Source organism: Gekko japonicus, unplaced genomic scaffold (assembly GCF_001447785.1).
Source record: "Gekko japonicus isolate JY-2015 unplaced genomic scaffold, Gekko_japonicus_V1.1 scaffold474, whole genome shotgun sequence".
Taxonomy (NCBI): Eukaryota; Metazoa; Chordata; class Lepidosauria; order Squamata; family Gekkonidae; genus Gekko; species Gekko japonicus.
The window spans coordinates 609,337-633,506 of record NW_015177020.1 but is presented as its reverse complement, the minus strand read 5'-3'; the positions used below and the strand labels follow the sequence as shown (position 1 = coordinate 633,506).

The 24,170-nt window shown below is 47.4% G+C and overlaps 1 protein-coding gene across 1 annotated transcript in view; it reads right to left on the bottom strand.

Annotated features, from left to right (window-relative positions):
• Positions 1-561: 561 nt before the first annotated feature.
• Positions 562-24,170, bottom strand: part of ATP13A1 (ATPase type 13A1) — a 54,445-nt gene continuing 30,836 nt past the window's right edge. Inside the window, exons 10-26 of the mRNA XM_015427770.1 lie at positions 22,906-23,032; positions 21,100-21,237; positions 18,470-18,590; positions 16,225-16,382; positions 13,991-14,166; positions 9,844-9,954; positions 8,142-8,267; positions 7,091-7,199; positions 6,472-6,671; positions 5,124-5,220; positions 4,782-4,969; positions 4,529-4,643; positions 4,034-4,230; positions 1,948-2,090; positions 1,618-1,729; positions 848-991; positions 562-686 (exon numbers count right to left, since the gene is read on the bottom strand). Of these exons, the coding sequence (XP_015283256.1) occupies positions 576-686; positions 848-991; positions 1,618-1,729; positions 1,948-2,090; positions 4,034-4,230; positions 4,529-4,643; positions 4,782-4,969; positions 5,124-5,220; positions 6,472-6,671; positions 7,091-7,199; positions 8,142-8,267; positions 9,844-9,954; positions 13,991-14,166; positions 16,225-16,382; positions 18,470-18,590; positions 21,100-21,237; positions 22,906-23,032 (2,373 nt within the window). The 3' untranslated portion in view covers positions 562-575. The remainder of the gene's footprint in view (positions 687-847; positions 992-1,617; positions 1,730-1,947; positions 2,091-4,033; positions 4,231-4,528; positions 4,644-4,781; positions 4,970-5,123; positions 5,221-6,471; positions 6,672-7,090; positions 7,200-8,141; positions 8,268-9,843; positions 9,955-13,990; positions 14,167-16,224; positions 16,383-18,469; positions 18,591-21,099; positions 21,238-22,905; positions 23,033-24,170) is intronic.

The following is a 24,170-nucleotide window of genomic DNA, read 5'->3' as shown; positions in this document are numbered from 1 at the left end:
GCATTTAAGAAACTTATTGTATGGGCAAAAGTATTCCTGTTCTTACTTGTGGCTGTTCTGAGAATTTTAAGTGCTCCTTATGTACAACTATAGTGTACAGAAGGGAAGCATGTTTAGCAAACCTGAACTTCCCAGTTCCAGGAACCTGTACTGTAAAAAGTCATTCACTATGGAATTGACCGTGTGTGTCCTGAAGCCTCTCCGAGGAAGGAAAAACAAGGACATGACACAGGCATTATGCAGCAAAACTTTCATATTTCAAAATGCACTGATAGCAGTTTAATTACCAAATCAATGACCACTTTTTCCAGGAGCAGAAGGGCAATACAAAAATCAACAGCTGCTGTTACGGCTGAGAAATCTTGAAAGTTAGCGTAGCCGTATTTCTCCACCCCCACCCCCCAAGTCTTTTATTGTGGTTTCCAAAACTGCACACTTGAAATTGCATCCCAGTACCAAACTGGAGTGAAAGGCCAGTCCACTCTCACAAGAATAAATAATTCCTCTTGCAATGCTGTGTGCCGGTTGTTCCCTTGTGTTGTTCTTCACATCTGCCCGGGAGAATGGGACCCATCTCAGGAAGGCACTTTGAGCTTTGTGCTGCCTAGAAAGAACTGCAGGATTCTGTCCACCATCAAGGCGAGGAAGAAATTGGCCATCAGGACTTGAGTGATGACTAGCTTAAACTGAAACAGAAAGGAAAGATATACAGAAGCTCTGTAAGACAGTACCCTATTCATTCCTTTGAGACCCACCGTGGTAGGGTGCAACCCAAGCCACATTCATAAACAGTTCCAACAGTGACACACATCAGTGGAGAAAAGAGCTGCCAAGCAACTTTGCTCACCTCTGTGGGGATTTCCACCAGTCCAAACTGATCATTGAACTCTGGGGAGGAGCCTGTCAAGAGGGCTACGATTGCCAGCCCTGACAAGATAATGCTCCACAGCAGAGGTTTGTTTTCCCGCAGACTTTCCATAAATGGATGACCCTGGAGCAACAGAGATGGGGATTGAAAAGACCTCCATGAAACAGTGCATTGCATAAAGCTGAAATCTTAGTGAAAGCCAGTTTGGACTTTCCTTGGCAAACCAGATGACCTTGAAATGGTTTTACGTGGACTTTAAATGCTTGTGACAAATTCAGAAGTTTTTTTTCTGTACTCAGCCTATTCCAACACACACAGCATGTAAGAGAGATCTAATATCTAACCTCTGATTTCTCTCCAGGATCTATTTGTAAGACAACCCAAAAGCCACAGTACCATGGTTGGTAATCCAGTCCACTTAATTTTATTCAAACCATTCTGCATGGATGTGGGGGAGGAGAATCCCAAAATCTGGATTCTAGACTTCCTTCCTGGGAACTGGACAACATTTTCTTAGTCTTTTGGCATAGCTTCATGTGTCTATCACAATATTATCAATACCCAGTTCTTTGTTTTTACTTGCTAGCATCTTGGCCATTCTTTTCTGCTCACTGACTTGCACATCTTTTGAAGCCATGGGTCCTAAAACTAAGTGCCATGCTCTGTAACAGGGGACGGCAGGAACAGGAAGTGAATTGCAGACACACCCTACTCTCTGGCAACTCAAGAGAATTCAAAATACATCCTACCTTATAGTTGATGGCAAAGGTGGCCATTTGCATAGCCATGGACATGATGTATACAGTGCTGTTCACGAGACTGGGCTCAAACTCCTTATAGAGATCCACAAATCCCTCTTTCCTTAAAGAAATAGAGAATGGCCCTTGAGAGCTTGACTCGAGAATGCTTGGCGCTTTGGTGGATTTATCATTCAGGTTACGCATATTAGTAATTAATGCAAAATTAGCCTCAGGTTTTCCGTTTGCGAGCTCTTATGTTTTTGCCCATGTTCCAATAAACTGCTATTCATTTCACTGTTGAAGAACTTTTCTTCGGGATTAAATCTAAAGAGCACTCACTTGGGGTCACTGCGGGCCTGCGCTCCTCGGTACAAATAAACCAGGCTGAGGAAATGAACCAGGAATTGCAACAGCACCGTGAGAACTGTGTACAGGTTGAAGATATTGGGGAGTGGGCGTTCTCGGGAGAGGGTCTTGAGAGGCTGGAAAGAAGAGAAAGAGTCAGGACCAGTGCTCCATAAGCTGGTCTCGGTGGTTCTTTGGTATTTGGAGAGCTGGCTATGTGAACCTGGCAGGAAGGCATTCTGGACAACTTTGAAAGCAGCCCCAGATGAAAGAAACAAAGGCTGTCGACTAGCCACAGTTATCACAGATACAAATAACAGTGTAAAATGCACCACTGCACAATTACATTTAGATCAGAATTATGTAGTCATCACTGTTGTGGTCTAGTTCAGCCATATGGTTTCAGAACAACCCCAGATCCATTAAATAGCTAACTTGATTTAGAAATCTTCAAGATACCTTAACATCTGAAGATACGGTTATGCTTTGAAAGAAGCTTACAGGACTCCTGCTGTATGTTTCATACATTTACACAAATTCTACATCAGCCTGTAAAAACCTGGTATTCTTGTATGTATTTTAAACAGTTCTCATCTAAAAAAAAAAATGACTGTAAACAGACACACACATTTGGCTTAAATGAAATTGTGCAGGAGGGTGTTTCAGCATTTGTGGTCCCACAATGAGTTACAGTAGTCAGGACACTTGGCCAAGGTGGGCTCCGTCTGCAGGGCCATTCAGCCTTGGAGTATACCTGGCTTCAGACTTATGGTTTGGGCAACCTTAGTTGTTGGCCACAGTACCAAGGCACCCAGTGTATGTTGTCGCAATCCTTCTAGGCAGTAAGCAGAAGTAATTCAATAGAGAAAGAAGACTGGAACAGGAAGATCATGGCAGCCTACCTTTTTTTATGACTGTGGAGATATGTGGTTCTGAAACCACTGCTGAAGCAAGTTACATGTTATGTGGTTTGAAAAGGCAGCCACGAAGTGACACTGGAGCTCAAGGAGCTCCCTCTCTCACTTAGTCCCCCATGATCAGCAATACATTAGCGGTTCTGATTAGGCTACATTCACCTTTAAGCCTTAAGAGGGGACACGATCACCGGAAGAAGATAGCAAGTTTATCAGGGCCTCTCTGCAGTCCTATACAAGGCTTCCTTCCTAACTAAACAAGCTGAATGGCATTCAGTAAGAACATAAGAGAAACCAATGTTGGATCAGGCCAATGGCCCATCTAGTCCAACACTCTGTCACACAGTGGCCAAAAATACCAGATGCCATCAGGAGGTCCACCAGTGGGGCCAGGACACTAGAAGCCCTCCCACGGTTGCCCCCCCCTCCAAAACACCAAGAATACAGAGCATCACTTGCCCCAGACTGAGAGTTCCTATCTATACCTTGTGGCTAATAGCCACCAATGGACCTCTGCTCCCTATGTTTATCTAATTCCCTCTTGAAGCCGTCCGTGCTTGTAGCCGCCACTACCTCCTGTGGCAGTCAATTCCATGTGCTATTCACTCTTTGGGTGAAGAAGGACTTCCTTTTATCTGTTGTAACCTGACTGCTCAGCAATTTCAGTGAGTGCCCACGAGTTCTTGTATTGTGAGAAAGGGAGAAAAGTACCTCTTTCTCTACTTGCTCTATCCCATGTATAATCTTGTAAACCTCGATCATGTCACCCCCCCCAGCTGTCGTTTCTTCAAGCTAAAGAGCCCCAAGCATGTTAACCTTTCTTCATAGGGAAAGTGTTTCAACCAATGTTGGAACACAATGGATGGGGCAGTGGTGTTCTTTTGGAAAATCCTAGGCCCAGGAAGTTTCATTTTCTTACACAGTTTATTTAACATTGGTTTACATTGATCTGCACAGGACAATGACTACTGGGAAGCCTACTTCACCACTACACATCCTCATGCTTATCTCTCAGGCATTGCCAGTACTTTCAAGCTCTGCTTTTAGAGCCAGACACTTTAGATAAATAGAAGCTGAGATTTGCTGACTGCTTATTCTCACGTGGGATGCACACAGCTCCATGTGTAGGGAAGACAATGGTGAGAGGGCAGGACCTTCCTCCTTACCTTGGACCGTGAGATGAAGAGGAAGCAGCCAGCCAGCAGCAGCCCCTGCAGCGTCGCCTGGAAATCGCTGAACTTCACCCCTTCCAAGTAAAGGACACTTTGGCTGTAGGCCAAGATGAGGGCGTTCAGCGCCAGGATCTTGAACATTTGAAGGGTGGTGACCAGGGTGCAGCGGCCCTGCTTGATCACGTGGCAGACTGCAGTGAAGAGAAAAGGAAACCTGGGTTGCTCCGGTCTCTGCCCTGAGCCCATGCAAGAAGGGGCCCAGACAGGTGTGCTTTGTTCCAGACCTGGCCATTCCCATTAAGCTGCCACTTCCCCCAGTTCAACAGAAACTCCCCATTGTGAATGTAAACGGAGACAATCTCATGCTTTTGGGTATTCCCCTCCCACAATTAGAAATCTGATTGCTCCGCCCTCTCCAAGGCGCACACAGCAGCTGTACGGCCTTCAGTACACAGGCGCCCTCCTCCTCCCTCTCCCCATGGCACTTACTGCACTGTATAGAGGAGAGCTTGGAGGTGAAAGGGGCTGCGATGCTGGCATCACCCAGCTTCACAATGGGTACTTGTTCCTCTTCCAAATCCTTCAGCACCTGGCTGATCCTTTCCTGTCGGAAGACAGAAGAAGGGGGAGGAGAGCCGAATGTTAAAACACGGCAGGGCTTCAGGTGGAGCCCTGTGTAGAGAGCCTGGGAAGGAAAGGGGCTCCTGCCATCAGCGCCCGGAGAGAGCTCCAGGCAACCTACCCGTTGCATGGCGAGTTGCTCCTCCCTGTGTGACATGAGCCGGTGCTTGGCAGCTCGGGAGGTGGGTCTCATGTTGCTCCCAGCCAAGGAGGAAGACGGCAAGGCGGGTCTCCCATCAGCAGGTCCGTCGCGGGGTCTCTTCCTGCGCTCGGGGAGTCTTTCAGGCGCATTGGCTAGTAGAGCCACTCCTGCAAGAAGAGATCAGGTCAAGGATTATGTTCTTGTTTGGGGGATTTTGCTTGGACCCGTACGGCTGTACATCTTTTCCAACCTTAATAACCCACTGGTTCAATGAACAAATGCTAAATGGGGTGGAAAGGGCTCCCCCCTTTTGGGACTTACCCACATCAGCATGCTTCAGAGCCCCCACATCATTGGTACCGTCTCCGCACATCAGAGTCACGTAGCCAAGTCCCTTCAGTGTTGTGATCACAAACTCCTGCATTGGGAAGCAAAGAGTCCCAGAATGAGCACCTCTCCCTCTCTCTTTGCATTTTTGCATTGTGTGTGTGTGTGCGCCCATGCCTGTAAGTCACGGCGACCTATGGGGCATGGAGGACGTTCAGAGAAGTGGCTTGATAGCCTGCCTCCACCTCCTGGCTCTGGGATTCTTTGGAGGGCTCCCATCCAAGTACCTTCCAGGGTCAGCCCTGCTTAGCTTCCGAGATTGGGCTTGCCTGGGCTTTCCAGCTCAGGGCAGAATGAGCAGCCCTCTTGATGCTCATGCTGTTGTCATGCCTTTACGGCAGTCACTCAAGAATTAAATGCCGCTTTCCCTTTCCAGATCGTTAGCCAGAGGAAGATGGACAAGTAAAACCTGGCTCCTCAGTGTCTTCCGAACAGCCGGATTTATGATACTAAGCAGGTGGGGAAACAAGCTGGCCTGGGTAAATTAGAAAGGAAGGTGGAAAAGCTTTTGGCCATGTCAGCATGGCATTTGCTTGCACTCGCTCTTCAGCACTTGAGTACAGAGAGTGCACAGCTACAGTGTTACTGAAGAAGGAATCCTTTTCAGTTTGGAAATCAGAAAGAGGACTGTGTGGAATACATGCTTTTCATCGTCAAAAATCCTGCGCAAGTCCTCGACCGACAGAAGTTGCTCTGATGAGATATATTTGCTGTTTCCATTTCTTTTATAACCATGATTTCAGCTTTACTCCACCCATCACTTCATGGAGCTCAGGGCGCCATTATGCAGGTTCTCCCGTCCCCCCATTTGTCATTCCGCAACACCAGTGCTTTCACACGTGCTGAATAATGCCATTTCAATCTACCTTCAGTGCACTTGAACAATGGTTTCCAAGTGGATTTTACCATTTCACACAATAAAACCCAGTTGCAAAGCACGTTGAAAGTGCATTCAGTGTGTGTGAAAGCACCCAATTGGACAGTCTGGGCTGAAACACAGTGACTGGCTAAAGATCCCACAGCAGCCTTTCGTGCATCAGCAGCAATGTGACTTTTAAGTCTTCTCTGCTCAGCACTCTCTATCATCTCAAAAGATCTTTCAACTTTCTAGGTTGTGTTCCACTGAGTCATAGGGTGCCCCAACTATGATTGCATGGTGGTCTGAGTGCAGGTGACACGGCAGAAATAAAAGGCACCCAGATCCGTTTGTTGACTGGCTCTTAGGCTGACTGGGAGGATGTGAAGGGCCTTGGGAACTCTGCAACAGGGATACACTTCCTACCTTCTGCTTGGGTGCGACGCGTGCAAAGACCTGAACGTGCGGGATGAGCCTCAACAGGAACTGTGTGTCAGTGGCCTGCAGCTGGGAAAGCCCTTCCCCTGTGACACACAGGTTGTGGTTCTTGGTCAGCTCCTGCAGGGAATGTGGTATGATTGGAAGAGTGATGGTGCCGCTGATGGACTGCCACTGCCAGCTGGAATCTGAAACAGGGATGTGCAGATTAAGACAGAGAACACGAGGGGTTGTTTCTGGCGGAAGCCCTCCTGAGCTCGACTCCCAGGCTATGAAGCTGCAAAGCTCTGATTCCTCAGATGCCAACATCCCCTGCCCCCAAAACTGTGTCTCAAAGAGATCAGACTAGATAGTTCAGTGAAACTGTCTCGCCTGCTCTCTTTGCGACGCAGAGCCAAAGAGTCTTGGGGGCAGGGGATATCGGCACCTGAGGAATCACAGCTTTGGAGCTTCACCCCAGCTCCCAACTCGACCCTGCAGAGCTGCTGCTCCAAGGCACATCTCCCTTCCCAGCCAGGAAAGCCCACATCAGGCTCCTGAGCCCCCCCGCCCCGGGCACTGTGTGCTCTGCTCAGCGCCCCACCCCTCTCACCCCCTGTCTTTTTACCTTGGCCGCCAGGAGGCTGCAAGATGAGTGTCTCCTCCTTTTGGGTGAAGTGAAGCTCCTGTGCCACATGGCAAGCTGTCAGCGGGTTGTCACCTGTGATCATTGCTACCTGAGGAAGGGAGAACAGGAAGGCTCTTTTTGAGACACAGCCTCTTTCAGGATGCATCCCTCTGCTTAAGAATCTACAGCAGGTTATTAGATTACTGTGGGTTCAGCTACCGTTTCATAACATGCCTCCTTCCCACCGATGGATTGATGTTTTTGGAATTGCTCTACTTGGACATTATCATTTTGGCTGTGGCAGACATGGCTAGTGCTCTGGAATCTCCTCGAACTCTCTCTGATCTACCCCTGGAAAAGCAGCACTGCATGCGAAAGATTGGGGGGGGGGGAGAGAACCCCTCCCTGCAGGAAGAACAACCTTCTGTATTCCCCCCCCCCCATTTAACTTTGTGGAAAGGGTCCTCGGATCAGCTTCTACGGTTGGACAATCTTCCATAAGCCATGGGAGCAAAATGAAGCCTCCATGTTTGGAAGCAGCCCAGAAGGTGGGGGGGGGGGGAACACAACAGGACAGAGCTATCTGGCCTTTATGCTTTGTGGGCTTCCCAGGAAAATCTGGCAAGCCCAGTTTAAAACAGGATACTACATTACATGTTTCGTGTATCTCATTCCGTGAGTTCCTCTCCGGCAAGCCTGCATGAATATTAAAACACAAGCAACTTGTATTGTGGGAGCTCAGGTAAGTCCCGGTTGCCATAGGGAATGTCCCCATCACCAACCAGAGGACAGTTAAAGTGTGCGGAAGGGGAATTCCATACTGCATCTCTGCACTCTCTATCACAGGTGTGGCTTGGTTTGTTGAACTGCTGGCCACTATCAGAGAAACCCCCTTTATGTCCAAAATCACAGCAAAAGTAGACTCCAGCCCAGGGGGAAAGGGGGTGGGCAGTGGCATCGAGGCATGATGGCAGGGTCAGCTTGTGGATGGCCACCATGCCCAGTGCCCTTCTGCGACACCTCTGCAGGAACACTTATCTTCTTCACTCACATGATGCGATGCATTCAAGATTTCCCTGATAACTGGCTTGGAGTCCACTTTGAGTGGGCAGGAGACCACAATGAAGCCCATAAATCGAAGGTCGCACTCGAGGGCCTCGCGCTTGATCTCTCGCGCCTGTGGGACAGAAAGAGGACCATGGTGATTACCCCATTCAACTGCTCTGGCAGAAAGAAATCTCCATGGAAATGCACATTCTGATGTCTGGACCAGCCCTTGTCTCTTGGCAAGGCTGGACATGTGTTGGCTGCAAGCTGTTCAAAGTTTCCAACTCATGCCGGAACACGAGATCCAGATTCTATCCAGCTGTCTGTGGGAGAACTCAGCCAGGGCCTCCTCTAATGCTGATAGCATACTATGCTTGTCCTGAGCTAGTAATTCATCGTTTCTTCAAGAAGACGTCATGGAAAAATCCAGCCTGCTCTCACAGGCAGAAGCTAAAAATGAGAGATCACGGGTGGAAGTGGAAATCCAACAACATCATCCATGACAAGAATAAGGAAGAGTCAATAATATGTTGCCAAATCATTTACTGTAGTAATTCTGTAGAAAATTCTCCTATTATCACTCACACGCTAACGAATGCTGCACAATGTAAACAATTCGTTTCACAATATTTACTTCATCTGAGCATGTAGCAATCACAATTCTTATCAACTACTACTTATCAACTCATTGTGAAGACCTTGGGTTCTGTTATTAGAGAGTCAACATGGAATGTTTCCTTCAAGAGTCGATAAGTAGTAATTGATAAGAACTGTGATTGCTACACGCGCAGATAAAGTGAATATTGTGAAACGAATTGTTTACATTGAGAGAAATTCACATTTGATGCATGAAAAGCAAGCTGGACACTATGGATTCTTTTGCAGCTGAAAGGGTTCTCGTCATATTCGCAAGGAAGCAAAGGTCCTTGGCTGGAGGTGTGACCATTCAAGTAACAGTTAGGTTCTGAGGGTTGACTATCAGTGGTTGGGAGACATAACTGCTGCCCTGTCCAGATACAGGCATTCCAGTCTCCCAATGAGTTTTGCTGGGTCTGGCGCGAAACTGATGTGTAGCAGAGTATTTATAAACAATAAACTTGCCTGCAACCTAACATCCCGGAACTCCTGGTTATGTTACCTCAGCTGTGTGTGTTTCCCTGAACAAGCGTCATTCTTTCTTTATATTTATTTATTTATTAGATTTATATTCTTGTTTAAAAAGCAAACAATTTCTTTGGCTGCCCCTTCATTATCCCTCAAGTTCATGACCCAGGCCCAGATCCTGTCTCCTCAAACTGGTTTTGATTTCTCCTAGGAGCCCTGGGGCAGAAGGGTAAGCAGGAAACGTGAATGGGAGAAATCCTGTGGTGTGGCCCCTAGTCCCCAGGAAACCAGCCACAGTATTTTATTTATTTTATTTCACTTATACCCCGCCCTCCCCGCAAGCGGGCTCAGGGCGGCTTACATAGGCACAACTGTGCAATAAAATACAACAGGATTAAAACAGTTAAGGCACCAAGTGCAATAAAGATAGGAGAAGTTAAAACAATTAAAACAAAAACTCGCATCTTGCAGGATACATTAGGAGCTAAAATACTCACTCCCTATTGTAAATACAGATGCATCTTTTATAACACCTGGCTCCTGACAAGAGCATGTGCAGTGCATGAGCTGGTGCTGTCCAAGGAGGAAAAAGTCAACCTTACCTGCTGGTGAGTGAGGTGCCCCAATTCCTTATAGCCAAGTGCCAGTACCCTGGCTCCCTCGCGTGAGATCTCAGTGTGGATGACGTTGTAGCTGTTCGGGCACTGAGAGAACTGCACAAGAGAAAGAGGAGCAGTCACAACAGAGCCTGAAAGAGCATGGAGCATGACCAGAGGGGCACAGCTCGGCGGCATTCCACCATTCCAGACGCCGGGACCCACGGAGCCGCAAGCACAAAGGTATCTTGAGTCACAGAACAGGAAAAGGGAAAGCCATTGGCATGACCCTCACTGGTGTCAGGGCCAGGGCCGTGGGCAGCAGACCCAAGAGAGCTGAGGACAAGGAATCCCAAGTCCCACAACGGCAGCAGTGGTGCAGTGAGGAACGAGCCAGGAGTTAGAGCCACGGAGGAATCCACCATTTGAGTGATCTCACCCTCATAGTCCAGCAGGAACTCTCAAAGAGAGGCAGGAGATACGGTGCCCTTGCTGTGTATGCTAACAGAAGGTCCTTGTAAAAGACAGTGAAATTAAAAAAGATGGATTTATGGGAGCTTGCAACCCGTCAGGTGGGACTCTGTGACCAACCTGAGGGTCCTGGACCACAGGCTGAATACTGCTGTACTAGATGACTGATTTCAGCCCTAGCAGTAGAACTAGGCATGAAGAGCATCGGCCCTGTACGTGGCCCCATCATCAGACAAAAGGGAAAGCCGACTAACTGGCAGAGCACTCTTGCATAGTGCAGGGTGTGGGGGGTTAGTGTACATAGGAAAAAACCTGACAGGTGCGGCTATGTAAAGTTACTCCTACAGGAATTAATGGAAAGAGGAGAAGCAGGTATCACAGGCTGCGGAAATCTCATACCGGGAATGCAGTACAGGGATTGATGTTCTCTAGAATTTCAGGGCATGCAAAACAAGGGCGGGAGAAGAGACACAGAGCCCATTCACTCGCTGATCGGGGAGGCATCAAAATGCAGTTAGGGGGTCACACATACATGCTCCAGCCCCCAAAATCTTGTAAGAAAAAATATATATTAACTGGCAGCCAGAACTGTAAGTGTTAACTCCTCTGAAAGCAATAAGTGAAAATGGCAGGGGTCTGGAACATCACCCCATGATGAGTAATTCGGAATCTACCGTGACAGCCGATCCCTAATCGACCTGAGGACTTGCCTGTGCTTGTTCAGAGGGCATTTACTGAAATTCCTCAGTATGTATTTTGGTGACACAAGCTTTAAAGCACCAAACAAAGAAATATTTAGAATGTGAAGGGGATTTTTAACAAAATCTCATACAGATCATACCGGAAATCACTTCAAATATTTTTAGAAATGCTACGGTTGGGTTGGATCCAGCAGTCCATCAGCAGCAGGCACCAGTGGTCACGGATCTCCCCTACTTTCCCTTCCCCATAACAATCAATTATGACCCCTAGGAAGTGGTAAACAAGATGGCTGCCAGTATGTATTTTAGTGACGCAAGCTTTAAAGCACCAAACAAAGAAATATTTAGAATGTGAAGGGGATTTTTAACAAAATCTCATACAGATCATACCGGAAATCACTTCAAATATTTTTAGAAATAGGAAGTGGTAAACAAGATGGCTGCCAGTATGTATTTTAGTGACACAAGCTTTAAAGCACCAAACAAAGAAATATTTAGAATGTGAAGGGGATTTTTAACAAAATTTCATACAGATCATACCGGAAATCACTTCAAATATTTTTAGAAATGCTACAGTTGGGTTGGATTCAGCGGTCCATCAGCAGCAGGCACCAGTGGTCACGGATCTTCCCTACTTTCCCTTCCCCATAACAATCAAATTATGACCCACAGGAAGTTCATTCGCTGGGTTGTGAAACACACATGGACCTACAAGTCAATGGGCTGCAGTGAGAAGGGGGTGAAATGGCCCATCTGGTCTCTTCTGCCAGAGGAGCTCTGCTGATTTAAGAGGCAAATGGGAGTCGTTTTGCACCCTTCCCCAATGCAGCCCACCGACCTGCGTAACTCCTTCGCCTTCAGAGCCCATGACACAGCTTCCCTAGGATCAGAATGGACTGCTGTGTGTGGGAGGGACTCATGATCCTTGTGTGAGTGGATCAGTGGGCCCAGTCATCAATATGCTCATATAATAAAGAAGAAGCCAAAATGAGAGATCACGGGAAGATGTGGAGCTCCAAAAACAACATCCGTGATAAAAATAACGAAGCGTCAATACAGATAAGTTGCAAAAACATTTACTGAAGTATTTCTGTAGTTCTGTAAGGAATATCCTTCTGTCATCGCTCACACGCCAACACATTGTGAAGACCTTGGGTCCTGTTATTAGTCAACATGGAATGTTTCCAGCAAGAGCTGATAAACAGTATTTGATAAGAACTGGGATGGCTACACGCTCAGATAAAGTATATATTGTGAAACAAATGTTCACATTGTGCAGTATTCGTTAGCGTGTGAGTGATGACAGAAGGATATTCCTTACAGAACTACAGAAATACTTCAGTAAATGTTTTTGCAACTTATCTTTATTGACTCTTCGTTATTTTTATCACGGATGTTGTTTTTGGAGTTCCATATAATAAAGAAGACATGTACTTCTTTGTATTCAGGGATACTGAAAGGAGAGGTTAGTCATAGAAGAATGCAGCCTCTGTTTTCAGAGCATTACTACATCCAAGGGGTTAACAAGGGCTGGATACAGTCATGAGAGACCAATGTGGTGTCATGGTGAGTGGTGGTCTAGGAATGGAGAGATTCAAATCCCCCTCTATACGAAGCTCACTTCACTTGATCCTGACCTTGGGTCTGTCAGTCCCTCTGTCTTCTTTCACTCACCATGCCTCTCTGCTCCTTCATCGTTTAGTTTTCCTGGGAACTCTTCCCATTATTATAAGGGCAGGCTAAGTATGCGCGTGAGGTTTTAATCCCAAACATGCAATATTTTCTCCTCTCCCAGAAACCAGATTGCAGTTTGACTAAAAGTCGCAACCTTTGAACTTTTCTACATCATGCCACCTCAGCCAGCATTGGCAAGTAAGTTTCTCATTCTGAATGTAGATTAAATAGTCCGTGCAATTAATTTAACTTCCTGCTGCACTCCAAAAACTGATTTGAAGCTCAGCTCAAATCAGTATTGATTCATTCCCCCCACATCCATGTCATGGGAGGACAAATCCACAATAATCTTTTTGATGAAAACCTAAGCCATGAACATAACATGTATAGCAGAACAGTGGAAACCCAGATCAGAAAAGGCCAGAGAATCTCAGAGCCATGCATGCTGGAAAACATGGTGATTTTACAAAAGCTCTGCAAAAAAACAAATTTTTGAAGACTACTCGTTTAGATGGCTACATTTGGCCCTTCCCCACCATGGATTTATCAGCAGCCAATAACCATGCAACCCTTCCTGAACACAGAGAAGAAGTGGCAATGCATTCTACAACAGTGGTAAAGGTAAAGGTTCCCTAGCTCGAAAGCCAGTCGAGTCCGACTCTAGGGCTGCGGTGCTCATCTCCGTTTCAAAGCCGAAGAGCCGGCACTGTCCGAAGACGTTTCCGTGGTCATGTGGCCGGCATGATTAAACACCAAGGCGCACGGAACGCTGTTACCTTCCCACCGAAGTGGTACCTATTTATCTACTTGCAATTTCTTGCTTTCGAACTGCTAGGTTGGCAGGAGCTGGAACTAGAAACGGGAGCTCACTCCGTCTTGCGGCACCCGGGTCTCGAACTGCTGAACTACTGACCTTCCACAGCCTGTAGTTCAGCGTCTTAACCACTTGAGCCACCGCAGCTCCTTACAACAGTGGAGCTGTAACCAAAAACACTCTAGAGGAGCCAGTGGCTGACGTTACCTCCCTGAGTGAAGGGTCAGCAGAGAGCTGAATTGGTGGGCATGATAAAGAATAAGAGATGTGTGGTTATTAAGGTTGCCACTCTCCAGGTGGTGGCTGGAGGTCTCCAGATATTACAGCTGGTCTCCAGACTACAGAGATCAGTTCCCCTGGAGAAAATGGCTGCTTTGGAAGGGGGACTCTGTGGCACTGTACCCCACTGAGGTCTCTCAAGCTATTTAAACTGGATGCTTCTTAAGGAACTGGCATGAGTTTATGCTTAAACGCCCCTCGGTCCTCTGCTCACCATTTTGTGCAGCGTCTCCGGGGCTCCCTTCACAGCTGCAATGTAGCACAGATCAGTGGAGCCGACCTTCTCGTAGGAAGCCAAGACCGACATTCTTTTCAGGGCACTGGCAAAATGAAAGCGCTGGTGAATTTTCAGTCCCTGAGTTTTAATACTTCGGGGAAAAACTTTCTCATCTGGAAACAAAGAGATCGGGAAATCCTGAAAGGGTTCAACAGCACCACAAGCAGCAACCCTCCCTTTGGCTCCCGTGGGGCCGGGCCTCTTTCGCACCTGACCACGACACGAGCAGCCGTGCTGGATCGGCCCAAAGGTCTCCTCTAGGCCCGCACCCTGTTCCCATTGTAGCCAGTCAGAAGCCAAAGGGAAGGCTCACTGGCAACAGCCTTCACCAGCTGACTGCTGACCAGCATCTGAAAGTCAGAGGCGTTCTGCCTATAAGCCCAGAGGTCCCATTCGGCTACCATAGACAATGGCTAATGGCACATATAGCCTCCTTAAGTGGTCTAAACTGGTGGCCGCTGCCACATCTTGTGGCAGTGAGTTCCACAAGTTATCAAAACGGTGGGAGCCTGCTCTGGCTCCCCCTCCTGCACCTCAAGGACATAAATGGCCATCCCTTTGCATGTACAAAGGTGCTTCTGTGAATTATACATGTTAGACTGTTCAGGTTTGAATAGTCAACTAGTCTTGGTTATGTGAAAGGGAAACTGTAGCTAAGCTCATAAGTCTTTTGGTGGAAAGAAGCATCTTTGTTCACTCAAACATCAGAATCTCAAGGCATCACAGGAAATCCCTTTATTCCTTGACATCCTCAAATAGCATAATCCAGATAGTACTCCCACTTAACCACTGTTTTCGAAACCCCTCAAAGCATTTCACATTCAATATCTTGTACCTGCAAGGTAGAGACTTGCTTAGGCTGGCAGGTGAGTTCAAAGGTGAAGGAGAACTAAATCGGGGACTTGTCAACTCTGACTTTTACCCAATAAATACATCACACCAAACTCTCCCGTTTTATAGCACTTTCCAAACCAGTTTAATTTCTATTTTTATGTCTGGGATCCAAGGGAAGACACCATGCTCACTCCTCTATGAATGCACACACAAAAAATTACAGCTTTGTGCCCAGGTATTCCAAATTCTACCAAGAAAAGCTGAAATCTGAGACCTGTGATTAAAGAACACAGGATTACATACAGTCTATTGTTTTGTACAATTTAGTTAGAGGTGGCAACCAACCATACAGGCGTGCGCACTAGATCCCATTGGTGTGAAGCACAGAGACCACGAAGAAGATCACAGGATTATATACAGTCTATTGTTCTGTACAATTTAGTTAGAAGTGGCAACAGTTCCTGCTTTGGCACAAGCAATTAATGAAGTTTTCAGAAGGGCATAACTGCATCAAAAATTTGAGGCAAACTTCAAAAATACTGCAACGCCGGCAAACGAGGTCTTTTCTTGTTAACAAATCCTGGGTTGGATCCTGAGGATCTGTTCTGCAGGGGAAGGAGCTCTTCCCTGATGCAAGGAGCTCTTTGTAACATGATCAATTCAAATCTTTCCTAGTGCAGCAGTTTTTAAAGGCCTGGCACATTTGCATATTTCAGGATGGTTTAAATGGTCAGTTAGCAACCCCTTTAAACAGCAATAACCTCAGTTTGGTGTAGTGGTTAAGTGTGCGGACTCTAATCTGGGAGAACCAGGTTTGATTCCCCACTCCTCCACTTGCACCTGCTGTTGTGACCTTGGGTCAGTCACAAGCTCTGGCACAGCTGTTCTTGAAAGAGCAGTTTCTGTCAGAGTTCTCTCAGCCCCACCCACCTCACAGGGTGTCTGTTGTGGGGAGGGGAAGGGAAAGGAGTTTGTAAGCCGCTCTGAGACTCCAAGTGAAGGACGGGATATAAATCCAATCTCTTCTTCTTCATCATCATCAGCTTCATTCCAACTGCCCAGGTACGGATCACAGGAAATCCAAAAAAAAAATAATCTCAGAGCAAATCAGAACACCATGGAGCTTCAAAAAAATCACACTACTGTGTGATAATGGGGACCATCAGGCAGAGATCAGAAGAAGGTGAACCCTCACCAGTCCCATTTATGGTAAAGCTGACTTAGAAGGGGCAAGGACCTCCTCCGAGGCTCCTTGCACCCCAAAGGAGTTCCATTTCTCGCTGGTGTTTGCAAGATGCCAATGAAGTGGCGGGACAGAAGACAGTTCAGAAGCTTACCTTTGGTCAGAGTCCATTCCACAGCCATCAGCATGGCTTTCTCTAGCGGGTCACCCACTAGGGTCCCGTCATCCATCTGCATCAGTGAGTGGCATGTGGCGATGACCCGGTGGGTCTCAATAGGAATGTCAGATACAGGGGTCACGTCTTTCCCGTCTCTGCAGGAAGAGATGGAGGGCCGTGTTAACACGGATAGTTCAGTTAAACTCCACCTTAAAATAAAACTCCGCATAGCGTTCTGGGAGCGGAACTGGGATAAATTATGACTTTAGTGACTGTACAATGTTGCAAGTAATTTTTAAAAGAAAGGGCATGTTTTTAGTCCTTATTGCACAGTGACCTTTGAAACGCATACATAGTGCTTTGGATCCCCCGGGGGCTTTTCTGCAGATGGAAGGCTATCTGCTCACAGAGTGCAACTTTCTCCTCTTCCCCTCCCACTGGAGCCTAAAACAACCCCCATCCAATCCAATATCTACTCAAAACTGATACTAGGGAAGGTGAGGGTACATGTCTGCCTCTCCCTATTGGTTATCTGATTCCCTTGGGCCCTGTTCGACTTTCTCTTCTACTTCTGGTACCAGTAGAATGCCGTATCTAACTCAGTCTTGGGTGGCAGGGTCTTCGATTAATCTTGCCATCTCGTGATGCTGAAGCAACTGCCATTTCTCTAATTCTGGGCTTGTTTTTAATAACAAAATTTTGCTTCCCTCCCAATGCAAAATGGCTATGCAGTTGTTCAAGTTCACTCTCCATCTCAAAATCCCAGTCTTCTGACCAAAGCACCTGAGACCACTGGGAACGGGATACAGTGTGTGTTTGTGGGAGAGGCACCGATGCCACATGCACCAGGACATCACTTCTGGGGGAAACTGGAAGTGACATCACGTTGCTCTAGGAATCACCGGAAAGTCTGTGGTAAAACTATAGAGTTTCTGATGATTCTTAGAGTGGTGTGATGTCATTTCTGGTTTTTCCCCGGCTGTGATGTCAAGTCATGCAAACCACCGGCATTTTCTCTCTTTTTTAAAATTTCTCCCGCCACTGCTCCAAGCGGAGGCAAGCAACCAGGGTTGCTGTTGGGGAAGTCTTCCACCGCAGCAGAAGACCAGGCCACTGCAGCCTGCTTATCATGGCCACGCAGTGATCTTGCCCATCTGGGCTCCTTGCTTGTTGATAAAGGAACCTCATCTTAAAGCAAAGAATCATCATCCGAACTTATCAGGAAAAGTACCTGCTCTACTGTGCTCAAGGGGGTGCATATGTCACAGTGCTGTGGACAGGAAAGTCGCAGAAAGTGACGCTACCCCAAAATACAGCTTCCATCGAATCTTGACTTTCATTCTTATTGATTTTCCAATCTTGGCAAGTAATTGGAAGGGAAACCTCCAAGGAATACCAGGGCCGGGATGCAGAGGCAGGTAATATAAAAAAACTACCTCTCAGAAATGTCCCAGACCCACTATGTGTCGCCAAAAGTCACCATGACTTCCAGGCTCGCAAGCATGCAAGCACGCACGGGCACGCACAAAAATAATCTAAAAGTTATTTATTTTAATGTTTTTTTTAAACTTCGGTTTTACCCTTTGACTAAGGCATGGGAGAGGTAAAATTGAGAGAGACAAGACCTGGCCCAAGGTCACCCAGTGAGCTTCCGTGGCAGATCAGGGGCTCAAACTCAGGTTTCCCAGGCCCTAGGTTGACACTCTAACCGTCACACCCCGCTAGCTCTCTAGTCCTTCACTGCTACAAAGACACACTGCAAAGCATGTGATCGAAACCTAGGGAAATCTTCAAAACCAGACGGATTGTTGTTTTCCAGGGGTCAGAGTCCCCGTATTGTTCCTTGCCCACGGTCCAGCAGAAACAGAGTTATGTGAGTCACAAAAGCTCCTCCCCTGCCACAAATTGTGTTAGTATTTAAGGTGCTAACTGTACTCTTGCTCTTTTCTATTGCTACAGACAGACTAGCACGGTTACCCATCTAGATTTATGTGAATTATGTGACATAAAAGAAATCATGCATGGCTGCGTAATTTATACAGGTTGCAGAATTCTGGTTCTGGTGAACTTTGGTTCTGGGGTACCTAGTTGCAGAATCTCAGTTTTTTAAAAGAGAGCCAGAAGATGCAAAAGCCCACTTTGCCCAGTTTTTCCCCCTGCCCCAGACTAGAAGCAAAGGAAGGGACATCATCTGGCTCAGCCATCCTTCCCTCGTGGCCTCCATTCTTGCTTCCAGACCTACCTGAGCCCAGCCACGCCCCTCACCACCAGGCTGTCGCTGGTGAGCGTGCCGGTTTTGTCAAAGCAGCAAATCTGGACCTTGCCTGCAAAAGGGATGCGGAATGGTTCCGTGCAGTAGACATCTACGAGAAAACAAAATGGGGGAAGTGTTTAAAAGCAGGCCACGCCATCTCCTGTCCGCTTCTGACTCTACCCTGTGGTCTCATGACAACTGACGACATGGGCCTCACCACTACACTCACGCCCTTCATAACCCCTCGTAAAACTTAACACATTTTCAGTAGCAAATGACCTACCCCAACAAAGTGGATGCACAAAGGTTCTCGCTTCTTGTAGGCCTCAACTCCTTCCTCTCCCAGCATGGCCAATTCTCAACCACCACAATGCTTCCAACCCCTTTCCCTCCCTTAATCTTTATGGAATTTAAAAAGTATTAACTGCAGAAGGATGTTTCCGATGCAAAACGCAGCTCCTTGCAAGGAGAAATGGCGTCAACATGGCAAATGGGGTTCAATGTGGCCAAGTGCAAAGTGATGCACATTGGACCTAAAAATCCTAACTATAAATACACATTGATGGGGTCCAAACTGGCAGAGACTGACCAAGAGAGAGATCTTGGAGTTGTAATAGGTAACTCAATGAAAATGTCGAGACAGTGTGCAACTGTAATAAAAAAGGCCAACGCTATGCTGGGGATTATTAGGAAGGGAATTGAAAACAAATCAGCTAGTATCATAATGCCCCTGTATAAATCAATGGTGTAACCTCATTTGGAGTACTGTGTACAGTTCTGGTCACCACACCTCAAAAAGGATATTATAGCATTGGGAAAAGTGCAGAAAAGGGCAACTCGAATGATCAAAGGGTTGGAACACTTTCCCTATGAAGAAAGGTTAAAGCGCTTGGGGCTCTTTAGCTTGGAGAAACGACGACTGAGGGGTGACATGATTGAGGTTTATAAGATTATGCATGGGATAATGCAGGTAGAGAAAGAAATACTTTTCTCCCTTTCTCACAATACAAGAACTCGTGGTCACTCCATGAAATTGCTGAGCAGTCGGGTTAGAACAGATAAAAGGAAGTGCTTCTTCACCCAGAGTGATTAACACATGGAATTCACTGCCACAGGAGGTGGTGGCAGCTACAAGCATGGATGGCTTCAAGAGGGAATTGCATAAACATATGGAGCAGAGGTCCATCAGTGGTTATTAGCCACAAGGTATAGATAGGAACTGTCATGATCTGTGCAGGACTGGGAGACGGGGCCTGGTATGGCCTGGTCCCAGGAGAGACCTGCATGGCAGTGGAAAGCGGACATAGCCTACGATCCCCATAAGGCTTAGTGACGGTAGTAACCAATCAGTGTCCAGGGATTCCTGAGGTGATTGTTACATACTTTGTGGGCTGTGGGAAAACTGCATTCTTTCCTCTCACAGAGCTAAACTGAAGGGAACTGCGTTCTTTTGCTTTTCTGTAGTCTGGCCTCACACAGAGCTAAACTGAGAGGACTGGTCTGAGAGAAAGATCCCTCACTTGGGACAGTGAGTACAGTCAGGAGACCTGGCAGGCTGAGGGCCTTGAAGTAGTAACCAGTTAAGTGAACTAGGTAGTCTCGTTAGATTCGTTTATTTTGCCTTTAAACACTGTTATATATTTTAAAGCACCTTGACTTGTGTTCCTTGTCCCAGTACTGCATTAATAAACCATTTGTTTAATTGTTCTCTGCCTGGTAATCACGCCTATGTTCTCGGCTTAAAAGGGGGCATTTTGGATGGGCTTGGGAGGGTACTCTGGGCCTTCTCAAGGGACCCAAAGTCCAGAGTGGTGGCAGCGGAAGGTGGTGACCCACGGGGGTCATGACAGGAACTCTGGGCAAGGGATGTTCTGTATTTTTGGTGCTTGGGGGGACCACAGTGGGAGGGCTTTTAGTGTCCTGGCCCCACTGCTGGACCTCCTGATGCCACCTGGTATTTTTGGCCACGGTGTGACAGAGTTTTGGACTGGATGGGCCACTGGCCTGATCCAACATGGGCTTCTCTTATCTTCTTATTTCACAAGGGCTGCCACAAATGTATTCTTGACCCTGTTCTGTAATCCAATTATTGCTTTAAGGCCTGAGTGAGCTGAAGCTGGAGGCGGCTTGACCACCCCCTCCCACAATGCAAAGGGTGAACCCTGTTTGTTCACTGGGCTCTTCCCTTTTGTTTACTTTTAAGGGCTGGCAAAGTGACGGTCTTTCTATCTGGTAACGATGGATATCCTGAGAAGTACGGCTTCTAAGAATCAGGCTCATTCCTTGCAGAAGAGGCACCGCTTTCTGAAATTTCTCCCCCCTCAGCAGAAGCTGAAGTACCCTTCTGCTCACACAAGGGGATCTGGGGGACCAAATGCAAAATCATTAGGACTTAGGTCTAGTTAACTATCAGCATAAGCGGCATTTTATGTTGTGCTGTTTTAAGTCCATTGTTGCAAACACTTTAGATCAAACAATCCCCATCTTTTTTTTTAAGTGAGGTGTTCTGAGGGAGAAGTGGTAATAAAGGATGCTTCCCAGGCGCAAAACAGCACCAATCCTGTACCCTGTGGTTCCAAAGTGCCTGGACCCAGTTCCCGCCGAGGCTTGGTACTTACACAATTTGGCGAGAGCAATGAGCGAGGTGTTGACGGCCAAGGAGAGTTCGATGGGGAGTTCCGGGGGGACAACCGAGGTCAAGATTAAAGTGCATTCCAGAAAGAGCTTGTAACGATTCCTGCTGGGGTCCTTGGTACCTTGGAAAGAGGAGCAGAGACACACCAGGTCGTTTGACTGCTGTATGGAGTGGCAAATCTAGGGCGGGAGATACCTTCCTTCAGAAAGAAGTCACTCGCTCGATTAAAGCATCGCCTGGGTTTGTCTGGTACCTCTTTGAAACGCTCAAAGGGTAAGGACTTGTAGTGAGTTCTAAGGAAAGGGTAGGCAGGTTAAGGGTCCAGAGACCATCTGCCCACTCCCAGCGACAGAGGATGGACATGACTAGGCCTAACACTTTCCAGTCTGGCTGAGCTCACAAATGGAGCAGGTGGGCCAGAATGGAGTCCCAACAGTGAGCCGTGAATGGATGCTGACGAACCAGACGGGATTAAAAATGCACCAGAGAGGTAAGGGAGGACTGCAGTGTTTACAGCAGACTTTAAAGCAGAGGTCCATCAGTGGCTATTAGCCACAAGGTATAGATAGGGACTCTGGGGCAAGTGATGCTCTGTCTTCTTGGTGCTTGGGGGGGGGGGGTCAACAGTGGGAGGGCTTCCAGTGTCCTGGCCCCACTGCTGGACCTCCTGATGGCACCTGGTATTTTTGGCCACTGTGTGACAGAGTGTTGGACTGGATGGGCCTTTGCCCTGATCCAACATTGGCGTCTCTTATGTTCTTATGTAAAGAACACTGTCAAAAAACTTAACAGCTACAGTGGACATCCTTGTTCCCCTAAATAATTGATATCAGGCCCTGAAACCTGGGATTTAAGAAGAATTCCTTCTTTGTGTCAAGAAATATTACTGTTTTGTGAGTAGACTGCTAGCATGCTGCAAAAGACGAATCCATTAAGAAATTATCGAAGTTTTGCCTAGGCCAAACTGTCCTGCCTTACAGGAGGCTGCCTGATGCACCCCTGCAAGCCTTCCTTTCTGGCATGGCCTCCTCCCACTCAGCCTCCACTTGGGGGTATTTTTGTTGTCTCTCTGCACTGGGTCCGACTGAATGAGCCGATCACTCCAAACACAGACAGGCAGCCATTACCGTACTCAGAAGAGGAAAGCCCCAAACAGTAACTTGCACAGAAACACAGAGGGTGGTGGAGGAATTCCTCTGAAGGTGGTTAAGCCTTCTGCATGATTGAAGTGCAAGCCCTTTCTGGGTGTAAGAGTGGAGCATTCTTTCAAGGGGGAAAAAGATGCATCAGATGAGAGTAATCATTCTGTATCTCACAGGCTCATCAGGAGGGTATGAGATAGAAGGGGTTCATGGAGAAGAACAACGGAGATGCCCCAGAATGCCATCTGAGAAAGGCAGCCCACAAAAAGACTCTGGGTTGGAGCCAAAGTAATTTTTTTTGCGGCCAGAAGGCATTTCCACCCATGGAAGAGAACTTTCTTGCCCCCTCCCTTGTTTCAGTCCCTGATCTCCCCCAAATGGGGCTCCTGGGGGACAAGGAACCCTCAGGAATGGCATGAGACACAAATCAGGGGTCTGCAGGAGGAAGGGCGAGTTGGCAGAAATCACACTGTCCTTCTGTTAGTGGAAAACTTGCCTCCTTTAATTGTACCCCCCCCCCCCCCGCACACACACCTTTACAGAACACTAACCCATTCGGCCCCCAATACAATTCTCCCTCCCTGGAGGACTCTACCCAGCTTCAGAATGGCAAGACGAGTGCTCAGTATTTTAAATGAATAAAATACCTTCGATCCACACATATGAGGCAGCCGCAATGGCAAAGACCAGCAGGAAGAGGATGAAGATGAAGGTCTCCAAGTTGTTGGCCGTCACCCGTTTCACACCAAACAGGATGGTGCGCAGCAGTTTCCCCTGAGGGGGAAGAAGGTAGAGGCCGCAATGACCTACTGTGACGGGACACAGGTTCACTAACTACAGGTGCAAATACTGAGATTTTTTTTTTTTTTTTCATTGGGGGCCCCCCCCCCCCCCGAAGCCTTTTTGTCCTTGGACTTTAAACCAACCCAATTGTCAAATGGATTCTGGTATGCTGGTGTTATACGTCTTTTACCCTCCCCTCCCATCATAGTGTCTTATTCAGGAAAATGCCTTGCCCACTCTACAAGGACACAGGAGTCACGAGGTTAAAAAAAAACCCAAGTGACTTTTATTCCCCTGGAAAGGGTCAAAGGCTTTGAACCAACAATGGAGCTTGAAAACATTTACAACCCTTGCTAACAGCTTCTGCTGGTGCCTTGTACTGAATGAGACCATTGGTCCATCAAGGTCAGCACTGCCTACTCTGACCGGCAATGGCTCTCCAGGGTCTCATGTGGAGATCCTTCACACTACGAATGACCTGATCCTTTTAAGTGGCGATGCCAGGGATTGAGACTGGGACCTTCTGCATGCCAACCAGAGGCTCTTCCATTACTAAATAATGTCTCCTGAGAACAGCGAGAAAACAACGGCCAATCTGCACTTAAGAGAAAATCATAAAAAACAGGTTGCTTACCAGTAACTGGTGATCTTCGAGTGGTCATCTGTGCATTCACACCAATGGGTTTAGTGCGCCTGCGCTGACCCAACCGGTGCCGTAGCAAGCTATGTTTCAAAGGATTTTCGCGCGAGTCCCACTGAGCATGCGCAGGAACCCCAGCACGCATGCCCAGAGGGGACGGGCGCGGAGATCCCGCCAGTTCCTTCAAAGCACCGCCGCCAATCAACACCTATCAAAAAATCAGGAGCTGACAGCAGAGGGGAAGGAGGGCGGGCGGTGTGAATGCACAGATGACCACTCGAAGATCACCAGTTACTGGTAAGCAACCTGTTTATCTTCTTCGTGGTCTCTGTGTCTGTGCTCCACCCAAAGGGGAGAGGGGGGAGCCATATCCTACCTGGAGGAGGGTGCTGGTAGGATGTTCATCGCTGGGCTGAAGACAAAACGTGACGGCCGATGCTGTCATTGGTGCGTCGGACGTCGAGGGCGTAGTGCCTGATAAATGTATTG